The sequence below is a fragment of the Glossina fuscipes genome, unplaced genomic scaffold (genome assembly GCF_014805625.2).
Source record: "Glossina fuscipes isolate IAEA_lab_2018 unplaced genomic scaffold, Yale_Gfus_2 61, whole genome shotgun sequence".
NCBI lineage: Eukaryota > Metazoa > Arthropoda > Insecta > Diptera > Glossinidae > Glossina > Glossina fuscipes.
In genome coordinates, this window is record NW_023998433.1 from 4,116,705 (window position 1) to 4,132,259 (window position 15,555).

General features: G+C 31.3%; 1 protein-coding gene across 7 annotated transcripts in view; it reads right to left on the reverse strand.

Annotated features, from left to right (window-relative positions):
- Positions 1 to 15,555, reverse strand: part of LOC119637821 (ankyrin repeat and BTB/POZ domain-containing protein 2) — a 51,472-nt gene that overhangs the window by 13,189 nt on the left and 22,728 nt on the right. For 2 of the 7 annotated variants that reach the window (XM_038034165.1, XM_038034163.1), the window contains exon 2: positions 8,101 to 8,202. The exons of 1 other annotated variant lie outside the window; for it this stretch is intronic. In XM_038034165.1, coding sequence (XP_037890093.1) covers positions 8,101 to 8,180 — 80 coding nt within the window. In that variant the 5' untranslated portion in view covers positions 8,181 to 8,202. Of the gene's footprint in view, positions 1 to 3,972; positions 4,190 to 6,566; positions 6,919 to 8,067; positions 8,203 to 15,555 lie in introns of those variants that run through there. 4 more of the 7 variants (XM_038034164.1, XM_038034171.1, XM_038034166.1 and 1 more) reach the window with 4 other exon arrangements.

Consider the following 15,555-nt stretch of genomic DNA (forward strand, 5'->3'; position numbering starts at 1 on the left):
TAATTAATTTTGAACTTGATCTGATGGAAGCAAAGAAGGACTGTTTGCGGTTAAATTTGCCCGCGGTTTCACTAAACATTTAAATTTATTTGCCTGATTATAATGAACTTGCCGACACATTGTCGATACGTATATGTTATATATACATATGTACCTATAAGGTCGTACGTACCTTATAGTGGGTCGTACATAAATGTATTGTATTTTTATAAAAATTTTTGCTCGCATTTGCAAACATTTAACTAATTTAACATACTCACACTAATGGATATAAAAATTGTAAAATGTTATTTTAATACAATTTTTGCGTGAAATTTTTGCTGAAAATAACTGAATATGAGTAAAACAATAGAAAAGAAAATTTTAAATAACTGGCATATTTTTATGATGAATGGATGTTCACTCATGGATTCAACACATAAGAAAGCGTAATAAGCTTTTCAGCAATATTCAAAAAAATATTGTACAATTATTAGTAAAGACTCGTAAACTTCTTAAAAATTTTAAGCGAACTTTCAATTTTAGCAAATTTTAAAATTTCCATTTCCACTGTCACTTAGCATGTGCATACAATTTAATAACGTATTTAACAGAACATTCATTCTTTTAATTTTTTTTTTTTTTTTTTTTTATTAGTTATAATGAAAGGTTATGTATACTATATTAGTAAATTTTTAAGTGAATGAACTATCCCACACTTCGAGTATATACACTGTTGGATGGTCATTATAAAGGGTTCAGCGTACATACCGCATATATAAATTGTGCGTTTTATCAAATTCTTAACGTATATATAGGATGTGCGGAATATTATTTCGTATTATCTTTTCCCCCTGAACCGAAAACTTACAAATTTTTACAGCCAACCTCTCAGTCAACACATAGGCCGCATTGTCATTATATATTATTTATATTATTTTGCCAATTGATATCCCAAGCAAGGCTTGTATTTGAAAAAGTTTATTTGATTCTGCGTAATCGCATTCGTTGTTATTTGATGTCCTATCAGATATGGAAAGTCGAAAGTCGAAAGCAGCACTTTCAGCCGCTTTTTACTTTTTGCCTAATGAGAAGGTACAAATGCTCTTCTAGCAAAGAAAAAAATTATTGAACTTTTATGAAGAAAACGTCCAAGTTGGTTTAAAAAATTTTACTTCTTTTCGTTTCGTTGCGTGATACCGAAGATATACCGTGGTCTGGAATGCCAGTTGCAACTTATGAGGACAATATGAAGATATTAATTGATGCAAACAACTCATGGCATCACAGAGAGATGAAATTAATGAAATTCAACCACAGATCATAACACAAAAATAAATGAAATGACTTTCCGAACAGAACAATATATGTATGTAGTTCCTAAAGTATGTATAAAGTATATACATATATATGTTTTATTATTAGTTGGCACAGGGATAAGACGCACATAATATGAGGGCACTTAAGGCGATCTACTCGTATTTGATGTTTGAATCAGAAAAATTCTAATACATTAGTTTGTAATTGTTTTTTGTAACATTCCAAGTATATTAAATAATTTATTGTGTTGTCAATTCGCATCTTAGAGACTGAAAGATTTCAGTTTTAATACATTAGAAAAAAAAACATATTTAATTAAAGTTTAAGGTAAGATTAGGTTTACAAGACATCAGCTACCTTAAATGGTTAGCAATTGCTACAAAGCTATGTTTAACTATTGGCGGTGCGTCTGTTCATGATAATTTCATGGTTCTCATTACTCATCATCTCATCAAACTACGCAAGAAAAGTTAAAAAAGTTTAAGAAAGAGCATATAGCCCGTCTTAGGACTAATATTAATCACCGATCATAGTTATACATTAATATAGGTGCATTGTTAGGCCGATTGGAAACAATTTAATCCTGAGTTCATAATTAAGTTTAAAGTTTTGAAACATGCTCTACATACTGCAAAAGTTATATATTAAAGTAAATTAAAAGTTTTTGAATTTTTCTTATAGGATTATTTATATTTTTTTTTTAAATTGTTATTAGAGTATACAAGTATTTGTGAATATCGTTTTCAAGGCTACTTATGGAAAATTTCAGTATTCTTTATACAATTTTGTGAAATCGGCAAAATTGGCTTGAGGCGATTACGCATGAGCCCTCAGATCTTTGAAAAATGAGAGTGTCGATCCGTTTGTGGAAGAGCTAGCAATAAACGAAAGACGCGATATATTAATACGTAGATGAACGAACGAGCATGTACAAGTCGTAAAGACCGATATGATCAGAGTCAGAAATCTGTGAGCAATAAACAATATTAAACATACAAAACAATATTAAAAAATTGTTGTTAGAGTCGACTTAAGAATTCATTTGGTGCTTATACATTTTAATTCATTAAATACATTGCACAAAATGACTTATATTTTACGTCTTTATTCTATGCATAATTCGTGGAATATCACTCCTATACGCATATAATCGACATAATCTAATTGAATTGTGAAAATTGTACCGTGAAGTAACAATGCATGTATGGAGTAAGGAGTGATAATGAAAAAATTCCTAGAAACATAAAAAAAAAATTTTATCACAAAAATTCGTGAAAAAAATTCATGGAATATTAACCTGGTGTTAAAACGCAACGATCCATGTAAAAGGAGATTTTACCTTTTTAACTCGTGTTAAATCAAATCTCATCTTTTAAAAATGTGCGTAAAAAGGGCATTAAGTATGTAATGAAAACATCAAATTTTTAGTATTTACACCTGTTTTTGTCTGCTTCTAATATAACGGAAATGAAATAAAGATGCCTCATTGTTTGCATTTTAGGTATTGATAACGTGTAAAAGAGTCAGGGAGTAAGTACATTACAATGCGTTCAAATATGCGTGTACGCGAATCTCCGTTTATGTGCAAATGTGAAAACAATGAAAAAAATATATTTTAACAAATTTTTTGTTTCTCAATTAATGAAACGTTAATAAGAAAGCTTCAAGTTCAATTTTCAGCAACATTGGTGGCGGTGTATGAATATGTAATATATGTAGCAGAAAACAGAAAGAGATGGATGGGCGCATGCATGTGTGTTTGGGTGTGCATGAGACTAATTGCACTAAAAAGAAAAACCTTAAGAAGTGAAACAATGGGATTAATTATAACTATAAATAATCAGATGCAGCTTTTATTAAAGTATATTAAACTAGACATAACGTTTGATATTCAAAAGTTTAAATGAAATTTCTGAGAATATTAAAGTTGTTGTGTGCGTTTGCGCGACCAATAGCCATCTCACCTCTTCAACTCTTCGAATGATTCTTAATAAAAAGTGTACTTTTTCTTACTTATTTACTTATTCTTTTTTGTTAACTGTTTTACCTTTGAGGTGTTGGGCTGGTAATGTTCCGACCCTAACGGTATATTATCCATAATCCACGGTACTAATTGTCTTTTGTTTTGTATTGCTACCTATTCAGTGACTAATTCTCACACTTTCCCCTTTTTGAGATTCAAAGCAATGTTGCGCACTCCCTCTACTCTACTTCCTCCTCCAGTGGTAATGAATTGTTTTTATGCTTCATGAACTGTAAATGCCAAGTTGACAATTAAATATTTAACTCTCACATCATTTTCTTATATGTTATTTAATGCATTTGTATTCATACATGTCTATATAGATATGTATATAAGCAACTTTTGTTTATCGCTTATCTCAATTGTATAAAACTTTGCAGCAAGTTTGGTGACCTCAGCATTGGCGTACATCTGTAATCTGAATATCTCACATATATACACTGTAAAGGATTGTTAGCATTTTTGAAACTAAATTTTTATCAAGGTATTATTTATGAGATTTTTGGTTCAAAAACTTTATTACATTTCATTTATTTTTACTGTCATATCGTAAACTATTCTATTTCTGCTGTTTTTGTGTTCTTTTTTTTTTCAATTTCGATTTTCAAGTTATGATATGAAAAAGTTCTATATGTTGACAATTGAAATACCTTCAAAAATCTTGAACAAATACTGGTCAATGGATTTTTATTTTTATTTCATTATGGTGTCCAAGATTTCAGTTTTTTTTTTCTTCTCTTTTTACGTAATTTTAGAAAATTTACAATGCTACACTACACTCAAATGAACACACAGACTGTTGCGCAGTATATCTCGACTTTCAAACCTTAAAAGTGCAGGTGTTAGTTACTGGAGTTAATTACAACAAGAAAACAGCGAAAAAACAAATCGAATGAACAAACAAATAATGTACAAAAAATCAAAAAACAAAAATATCGAAAGTAAAAAAGAACAATAATCAACAAGAAAGAAATCTAATCAAAAACCATAAATATTATTAACTGCAATGAAATTAGTGTGCGCTGGTATGAGACTATTACACTGTTGGTCCAAATTATTTGAGTCATTTTGTTTTTGTTTTTCCTTTTGTTTTTTTACGGAGACTACAAAACTATTTCAAATATTCTCATAATTTTTTTTCGTTACGCGGTAGAGAAATTGTACATATTTCGTATATGTGTAGATATTTGGCTGTGTATGCGTGAGAATACCATTTCTCTATAGTCGATACTCAATAATAAAAAGCATATAATATGGATCAAGGATTCAGCAACAAATTAACAGACTCGTCCATCAAATGACGAAATATTACATAAAAATATTCTTCACTGAACTGTAGGTATTCATTACGTCCATTATCGAAGGAAAGAGAAGATACATGAATTTCGTTCGTCCACATGCTTACTTCCAAACCAAAAACGTTTACAGATTGCAGCTGTACAGAACCCATAAAACTTGTATATCTACGTAGTATTCGAAGTTTATTAAGCCAAGTCTGTCTGCCTGCTTAGGTATCTATCGTCTATTGTTGTCGGTTGCGAAGACCGAATGAGTTTGATAAACGAGTCACATACATAAAATTTCTGGCTGCAGCTCTCATTGGAAAATGGGGATGATCCATCCATAATTACGCATTTGCCTTGTTCCATGAATTTAGTAAGCATGAGAAACCGTGAGCAAGTGAAGCTTTTCAAATTTATTTAAGAACAGCAAAACACAAGTCGCGCAAGTTCTTTTCCATGCACTTGCTCTTCCATGCATACCGGCTGATTCACACACTCACCTACATATGTATACAGTTGACTGAACGTTTAATTGTAATTTTTAAAATCTGACCTTGACCAGAATAGATTTTGTATATGATATACGCTTTAAAACTATAAACAAAAAAAAAAAAAATAACAAAAAAAGGAGAGAAAGGGAAATAACAATAAATAAGTGAGTGACTGAGTGAGGGAATGAAGCCTTCTGATCGAAAAGCCGAAGAAAGTAATAAATTTAAACGTATATTTTTATGCTTAGAAATTCATGGTCCGAAGATATTGATTAAATCGAAAATATATGTAACAACTTCATATATTATAAGACATTTAGTTTCGCAGTTACACTTACGGTTTGGAGAAGAAAACCGAATGACTACAAATAATGCAAAGAAAGTTTTTAGAAAAGCGATATAAAACTCAAATCATTGGTTATGAGCGGTAAAGAATATGAAGAAGAACGTCTCCAAGTCTGCGCAACGACTTTCATATCATAGCTTGATTTCACATAGTTCAATAATTTATTCGAGAGCCTGTAGCATAAAAAAAAATATTTCTTTTTTAATTTTTAGTTAAAACTCTTCTCTTTTCTATTATAATTAAATATCTTAAATAGGTTTCTTGTTTTACTTTTCAGTACAGACTCTGAATAATTTATCTAATAACTAATCTGAGACTGGCTTATTGCATTTCAATTGTGAGTTGCTTCAACTCTTTTTATTATGTATTGTTAAAATAATTTACTCGTTTTTCAATAAGTATTTCCTGCTTTTTCCCTCCCTAAAAGTGGCAGGGTGCATTGATATACTTATGGTGCCAAGTTATCAAGGAAATCTCCTCTCACAGAGCGAAACAAGATTTGCAAGGCAATTCAGAAGACCGTTTGGTTCCTGCAGAAGAACAATAATGGAATGATGCAAGATCGAAAATTCTGACTTACTTTTGCACGCTTCTTTTAAATATTACGAGTAAATTGATTAAAAGTGTGCTTTAGGTATTTTATACAAATATTGAAAAAAATCACAAAATACTCTTGTCTATTTTTGGGCGAAAATTTAATAAATTTACCCTATATTTTGCAACAACAAGCACACACGGTACCAGCTTTACAGCACCAAACGCACGCAATATTAGCTTTATAGCAATAAACAACATACACAAAAAGCTTTACAATAATACTGGTTTTCTTAACAGGGTCGTAATGATCAGCAGTATATACGATAAACGGACATTTTACAACACATCATGATTACTCTTGCAAGTATTTTACAAAGCTTAATATTAAGAAAGTTAACAATTATGTGTATACGAAATTCCTATCCTATATCACAGCTGAAGTGAGTTATTCCATCTTTTCTCATATGCTAAAGCGATAATTGCTGTTTGATTGAACGGATTGGCTTAAATCGTAATGAAATAAATGAAACTTAAATTCATATTGAACTTTCGGTAAAGTCAAAGCACTATGTAAATGCTTCACATACCTTCTTGGTTTTGGTTTTACTATTTCATGATTAGCGTCCGTTATACATAACGGACTCAAAGCACCAGCCAAATGTTCCATTCCCAGACCAGAATCCCAGCTATTGTGTCCAGATAAATTTGAAGTTTGCATTGCGTGTTTGCTATTTACTATATTCGGTGCTTGCAAATTGATTGCCAAAAATCTAAGGGATGATTTAACATTTAACACTGCCGACGATGTAGTACTACGGATATTATTTAGGATATTATCGCTACTGTAACGGCGACGTTATTGTCAATCATACGGTCATTTACGCGAATTTCTATGATTCGGGTTGTCGTTCTTGCAGCAGACAATGGCGTTCCCTTGTACTAGAATTGTTATTGTAGTTGACATTATTTGATGTTTGCGCATATATGTATATTTATACATTTTGTATATTTTGTATTCTCTGTTGGGGCTCCCATGAAAAATAAGAAGTTAAACAGGTATATAAGCTTTGGCAGTTCAACGCGAAAATAAATAATGAACTAGTCGAAAGGGCGCAGGCTACTTAATGATCGGTCCCGAATTTAATATTTTTCTTTTTTCAATTTAGTTAATTTAGTCAGATGCGCCAGAAATAGTTCATTTTGATCGAGAAAAGAAGAGAATTATAGATTTTCTTTTCCAGTAAGGATCATACGCTTTTATGAAATCCTCAAATGTTATTATCGAGTACATGAACCAATTTACAGCTTACAGATTGAAGACACAATATTTTATTTTCTTTTGAATTAGCATACTATGTTCTGAAAGTTTTATAAGATAAGCCCACCGTGCAAATGGGACGCTTATTAAAAGATTAATAAACTCTATTGAAGTTTGTTGTCGATATCAGACTAATATTATATGATGTAACATTTATAATAAACAATACATAATAGTCGCATATTTAATGACTATTTAAGTCAAAATATTATTTATAATATAAAAGCTGCCTGTATGTGTATTTTCTCAAGCTTTTATTAGAGCAAACGTGAGGAAAATGAAGCAAAAACTTACCCACATTCTAATGCTTTTTTCAGCAATCACATGAAAATGATATCATTTATAAACGATAATGCAAAATTTTTTAATATCTCATACTATCTTCTTATCTATATTATCTTCATATTGCTGTCTTATAGTATTGTACGTATGTTAAACTTGGGGAAAATAAACTGCATTTAACAAATTTTCATTCAACATCATTAGGTTCATCTATTATTTACGATATTTACGTCAGCTGATTGAAAATAATAATAACAAAAATGGATGCATATATATGCTCACACATCACACTCATATACATATATATATATATATATATATATATATATATGAAGTTTAATTTTTCAGTGTGTAAGAGACGGATTTTGGAAATAAAGTATGCATTTTAAGAATTTGAACAAACACCAAATAAGAGTGTCATGAGGGAGAACTGCCAACAGAAAGTAAAAAAATGTACAAAATGTTTTTATTTTGATGATCAGATTTACCAGCAGATTTATATTTATACGATTTAATAATACCGGAGGATTGGCTTTAAGTCTGGTAGCACCTTTTGTCGTTGCCGAGATACTTGTAGAGTGATTGGCCACATGGTTGACATTGTTCGTTCCAATTGTAAACAACTAAAATGAAAAATTTAAACGTAGCATTAATGGTGATAATGTACGTTTTCTTTAGAAATACTTTTTAAGGAGCTTTTTTCTGATTATATAATATAATAATAATAGTTTCAAGATGTAAAATTATTGCGCTTATAAAGCTGTTATACACATTCAATTACTTTGTCACTATTTTTCATCCAAAGTTCTCTATTTACCGTACGCAAATTCAAATAATCTTTTATACCCGTTACTGAAGGGTGGGGGTGTATTTATTTTGTCAAACCGTTTGCAACGCCCAAAACAAAGCGTAAGGACCCCGCAAAGTATATATATGTTTGACCAGCATAAAATTCTGAATGGAAGTGAGTATCATCGTCTGTCCCTTTGTCCGTCTACGTAATGTCTGAACATTCTCCTAACTGCAAAAGTGAAGCTATCGACTTCAAATTTGATAAAAACATTGGAAGTTCTTGCACGCACGCTGGCATTCCAAATCGGTCGAAAGACACGCCCGCACCACCACGTAAACTGAAAACACCTCAGTATTCCTCAAAAACTGTAGCAGATAAATGTACGAAAATTTGACCATATATTTTGTGGGTGATTCTGTACTGCCTATACAAAAATATTAAAAATTGACAATGCCTAACCAACAATGTAATGGATCAAAATTTAATTTTCTTCTCAATATCTTTATAATGCACAGAAGTAAGCTTCAAAAACCTCATAAAGTATATAAATTCTTGGCCACTTTCAAATCCGAAATGCACATAATCATGTCCGCTAAACTGTCCATCTGCTCGTCCGAGTATTGGCATAGTATGTCTGGTAAACAATCTACCGTACGCAAAAATGAGGATATCGCCTACAAGCTTACAAGAGATTGATAGAATGAGGCAAACTTTTCAAAGAGCACGCCTACAACACGTCTATGTAACAAAAAGTGTGAAACGTGCCCCCGTCCAATATTATAGTATATGAAAATTTAGATTTTTTCGTTTTTTTTTGAAATTATAGCGTTGGGTATAAAAGCTCAAGACTGAACATAATTTTCTTACTTGTTTTAATTAATTTTTAAAATATGAATTCATAAGCACATTATATTTTAGGAAAAAATTCTATTTAAGTGATCAAGCACTGCGCCCAGATAGTGGTTTAGTGGATCTATTTCTGGATAGTCTTGATTTGGCCTAAATTAAATATAAATGGTTTTGTTTCTTTAACTTCACAAATGTTGCTTTAGTTTTCTGTCATTATCTTCAACGCATGTACGCAATCCACACCTAAGGTTTTTATATCAGTGGCTTCAACTTCGCTTGTTTTATAAACGAAACGCAAAAAATTACTGAAGTGAAGATAGCCGCCCAAGATAACGCACATTTTATGGGTCGTGTCTTCGCTAAAAATGTTTTTGCTAAGTTACAATTAGTTGCGAAATGAATAACAATAAAGTAAAATAAGTATTAAAATTGAATAAACTTAGCAAACGTGCACACATAAAACATACTAAGCCGCTAATTACGAACGCAAAACCAAAAATGCTTAGTTATTGTCAGTAAATCTCATGCAAAATTACGTTACAAACACTGAAAGAATGCACTGTTAAAATCGTGTTATAACCATTTTTAGACTAGAGGTTTTTGATATGTCGTGAAAAGCGAACACATTATGTGTATAAGTTCGAACATTTGATTAGCAACATTATTGCAACATTTTGCCTTTACGGTCTTGTATATACGGAGCGGACCGGTTTTTAGCGAATTTCGAGGTGATTTCCCCTATCCAGCGTAATGAAGTTAGAGTTTTCTGATAGATTTTAGACTCCTTTAAGACATATCAAAAAACTACACATGTAATATTTCTTAAAAGTTTTTTATTCACACTTTATATATTGCAACTTTTCGTCAACACTACACATGCACTATATAGTAAATACAAGAAAAAACTTTTTTTTTTAGTTTTTTATAACATTTCTGTATAATTTCTTATTTCATTTATGTTTGTATTTCTATTTTTATTTAGTTTTTCTAATGATTTTGTAGTGTTCAGTTATGAATTACCTTAGCAAAGGTGGTTACCCAAGTGTGAAGTTATCCCGCATTTTAGCGAAGACAAAAATGTGGGCTAGCTACAGTCGGCTAACTTCACTTCACTAAAATGTGGGCTAGCTACAGTGGGCTAACTTCACATCAGTAAAAAATTCGTCCATTCATTGAGTCGTTCAATAAAAAACAAACATGAGACTGCAAGCTAACTTTGTGCATTTTAGTTGTTGAGATATATTTTCCTACAATACCATAAATTATTACAATCTATGTGTAAGTCTGTGTCTTTCGATCTAGCAAACAATATCGAATAAAAGAACAATACATGGGTTTACTAGTGTTTTGCGTAAAGGCAACAAATTATGTAATGCTTGCAGAAATTATAACGGCACACGGAGCTCACTGAACTTGGTTGGCATTATCCCATTTTTCAAATCCGTTAACGTAATTAACGCAAAATCTCTTACTTTTTAATATAGACGAAAGATTCGTTTAAGAATTTGTTGTTGTCATAGACCACCCACTGATCTATAATATTTAATGTTGAAGACATTAAGATTTCTCTTTTTTTTATAGGGAGAAAAAATAAATGACATGAATACTATATAATATTTAATCAGCCCTTTGAAGAACTTTGAAGCCAATCATGCTTGGCAGCAATGTGTATTGATTAAATTTAGCTACTTAGCGCATTTAAAAGGAAGCATTAACAAACGAACAAATAAAGTACTGAATATTCATTATTCAAAGGTTCATGACGGGCTTAACCAACTTGATTACGTAAAACCTTAGCAAGATCCAAACCTCAATATATTTAATATTTAACAAGGAAGAAAATTATATTTGGTCGTTTCCAAATGTCTTATACCCATCACAATTATCTTACAAAAGGCAAAAAAAGTATGAAAACTACGTTTTCATGTTCTATAACATGGTCTGCGCACGGCTCATCTTTCCATTTTCAAAGTAAAAGTGATTGTCGCATTGGCGTATGGGTGTTTTAGGTGCGTCCGTTGAAAAGTTGAGGTCACTTCCAAATTTTTTTTCGGCAGATGAACAGGCGGACATCCTTAGGTGCACGCCAAATTTGAAACTGAGAACTGAGAAGAAAGAAAGATTAAGTTTTGATATAATATAATATTGGGTAGGCGTGGTAAATTGTTTCCAGTTTTATACAGGGCTACAGCATTGCCCATAAAATATGTGTTCAAATTTATGCGTATTTATCTGCGGTAGTTTACGAGGAATGATCAAAAAACCAATCTTTTATTTCTCTTGAAAAAAGAGGGATTTTCATTTTAAGTGATGCAGGCGTGTCCTTCAACCGATTTGGCCCATTTTCAATAATAATCTGCGCGAAAGAACTCGCAATATTTCTGCCAATTTTGAAGCCCATAGCTTCCTTTTTGCGGCCAACAATATGTTTACAACTGACATTAATGCAGACGAACAGACTGACATGATTATATATATACTTTGTGTGGTCTCTGAAGCTTTCTTCTGGACGTTGCAAACTTTTTGACAAAAGAAATATACCCCCCTCAACCTCCGGTACTGAGTATGAAGATGATAAGTTACGGTTTTTAAAAGTAATCAATGTTAAATAATTGTAAATGCCATGGACTTAACGGCTAGTTGCTCTTAGAAAGTATGTGATGAGGATTCGGGTGCAGTTATTATTCGGAAACAGTTATTTTACAGAGCAGCAAAGAAAGAAATGTGTGTTTATATAAAATATTTTCTATAAACTATTTTCAATAATGAGTAACCTAATTTATAAATGATTCCCTGACAAGAGAACGTGAAAATAAGTTAAAAAGGTCGATTCTCTCGATTTGAAAGAAATGTGTGTATACTATGAATACTGGAAGAATCTCCACGATACAATGTTCCATTTTTTCGCATTCAAGCAACTTGAGATTAAGAAGATATGAACTTATTATAGTTACAGGGTCAATCAAAACTCTTTTACACTACATTTTTGTTTTCATTTATTTTAATTGTTTTTGAAAGAAAAAACAAAAATTTTTTTTACGTGTTTATGTTTTTAAGAGGAGCAAATAATTCAAATAACTTGGTACGGACGGTATTCATTTTATAGTAGTCCGTCTATCCACACAGGACGGTAGTAAAACTGAGATCATAAATCAGTGTCGGTGAATATAACAGGTAGCAACCTCTCACGTAGGCACTTAACACAAATAATTTAATGTTTTGTAATGAAACAAATTGATGAGTGTTTGTTAGGACACAGTAAAAGAAATATATCAACACATGTAAATTTAAATCACTATCTTACTGTGCGTGCATGTGCAATATGGGGGCAAATCAAATTTCTCGTATTTGATAAAAACATTAATTGTTCGCATACATATATACATAAGTGTAGAAAGGCTTTGTTTTTTGCTTCTTTGAGCTTCATTAATAAATGTGCGGAGAGGTCATTTTTAATAGTCGAAACAGCAGGAAGCCAAAAAATTGATGTTAAAAGAAGTGGCGTAAAAAAGTGTACATTTAAATTTTAAATACATTAAATGCCCCATATTCAGTGCACTTGACTTATATATATTGTAAGCCCGCTAGTTTCTGCGTACGCATTGTAATGCGTATGGGATAATATGCATTTGTTTTGTATGGATATGTCAGTAAATAGCAAAGGAAAAAAACTTTATAATGTACGAAATTTATATTACCCTAGCCGACTTGGATCAAGGAAGAAGTTCGTGGCGTTTTATTCATCGTTTTGAATGAATTTTACTAATATAAATATATTTGATTTTGATCGATAACTTTTTTCCATTCTTGTCGTAAAATAATTATGCCAACACTGAGAAATCTGTGCAAAAAATGAAATTAAGCGATTTTCACAGGTCTCTTTCAAAGTCAGCTGACCAGGGCGATCGGGAAAAGGCAAAAGATCACGCTATGAACTCTTTTTGCACTTCCGAATTATTAAACTAACGTGTAACCTAGCAAAGTCAATTTACTAGGTCACGTCTTTCGTATAGGCACATAGGGGACGATTTAGACCAGTTGTGCGATTTAATCATATAATAATACATATAGATGAACTTCCAGCGAAAAATGAAAACTTTTTTTGTTACGTTTTCACACAAATTTCCTATATTATATCATAATAGATAAAAATTTCGATTCATATGAAAATTTCTTCCTTTTGCCGACTTTAGGAATCATTAAGGAATAAAGAATATAGTCGAAATGTTATGCAAACTTAAAAGTTTCTAAATAACGTAAAATTATATTAAATTTATATCCATAATGCACTGCATCCAACTGATTTCCATATAACCTTGATGTCATAAATATCCAGCTTTGATGTTTAAGTTAATGGTTCTCCTAGCTCGAACTCTGTGGCCTTTGCGCTTCAAATTTTCATAACTCGCCGCAATTCCTTCAAAATTAAATAAGAGAGGTAGCATTTCTCGCAAAAAAGGTTTTACTTGTATACACCTCAGTAATTCAAACCAAATAAAAAAAAAATAATAATAATTAAAACAGAGATTGGTGATTGACAATGACTTAAAACACAAAAATATTTAAAGATAGATAATAAAAGATATTACTTGGAGAACTCAATTTCGAAAATCGTCATCTTTTGAAAATGACAATAAATTATTCGACACATAAGGCTCGAATATGCAATTTCCTTGTAAGGCGAGCATTGTTTATTTATTAGATATACACGTAATAGGTAAACCAAAACGGTATATACGTGGATTTTTGATAATTACGGGTAAGCTCTTAAGGCAATATAGATGGTTTTAAAAATTAAATTAAGTCATAATTTCAAAATTGTAAACTGAGAAAAGGGAAAAATATCAGCTTAACGAATGCATAAAAGGAGTAATTAAAAATGAATTGTTTCCGCTTCTTCTTCCTCGCCTTCCCGTCATCATAATCGTGTGACTTCAGCAAACTAACTTTTATGCCTCTTACGACATTAATCGTAATGAAAACAGACACAAAGGCGGACAAACATGGTCAAATAAATTCCGGTCTTCGTCTTGATCAAGTAATTACATTATTGATATATAATTTTGGTGGAAACTGTTACACAATTCATCAGATCTACCACGTTTTCTATAATGAACACAAAATGTGCATTTATACCACTTTCCCAAAATGTTCATTTCTTCTTAACAGTCAATAATATGCAATAGTTGCTAAGCACTTTTGACTAATGAACACGTTTACGTCCATTTAGCTATTTTCGTAGGTTCGAATGTTTGTTCGTTCGTGTGTTCCATCCATTAATTGCTTGATATTTTCCATGTAAGCGAAAATTTAGAATAAAAAGAAGAAAAAAAACTTAAACACAAATCAATATTGCAGATTACCATGATCGGCCACGAAAGATATTCACAGTCATTGAAAATCATAACTTTCAAAATGTTATTACTAAAAATTTATAATTTATATGAGGTAGAGGAATTCAAAGCTTAACATAAACATGTAAGAAGAAATTATCTGAATATTGTGTTCAAGGATGGTCTCTTTTATCAGTCACACCTAACACACCTACAATTAAAGAGACTATAACCTCTGTGTATGCTTACATGTGATATCACTAGAATCGAGGGTGTGTATGGCTTTTTCGCTCCTTCGCATTCGTAATAACGTTGAATAATTGAAATCAAAATGAGGAACCATAGTGCTATAATAATAAAATGAATAATATCGAACACAGAGCGCCTGATAAGTACCCCTACGTTGCAAATCGCTATCTCGAAGATAGTTAAAATTACCGAATTACAATAAGCGAATCCCTTTCAAAGCCGCTTAACAGATTTGAATATTAAAATAAATTTTTTCTATAAAAATAGTTTATGTAAATAGATATGAATATGTATGAAATGTGAACAATGACTAGCTGCTACTAAAGCTATATCACAGTAAAAATATTCAAATGTTTATAAATTTAAGGCAGCTCACCATAATAACTACCGGTGATGCAAATTTAATGTGAAGTAATCTTAAGAATTAATATTGAATTAAGTGGGTGTTTGATGGCTTATAAACCAGTTCAATCCATACATAAGATATTGTCATGCACAAGTACTTCTCCTTAGTTCATTTGCTTACCCAAGAGCTCTTAAATGAAATCAAATTCGTCCTTCACTTCTACGTTTTTTCATATTTTATGTTTATATATTAGTTTGGGGAAAAAGAAATCCATTACTTTTTCGGTAGATGGCTGCACTGATAGATTTCTCGTAAAGTATCGATCAAACAATTTCAGATTTATGCTCGTTGGAAAGGTGACATTTCGCAGTAAAAAAAATTCTTTTGCTGTTTTTTGTTTGGTGCA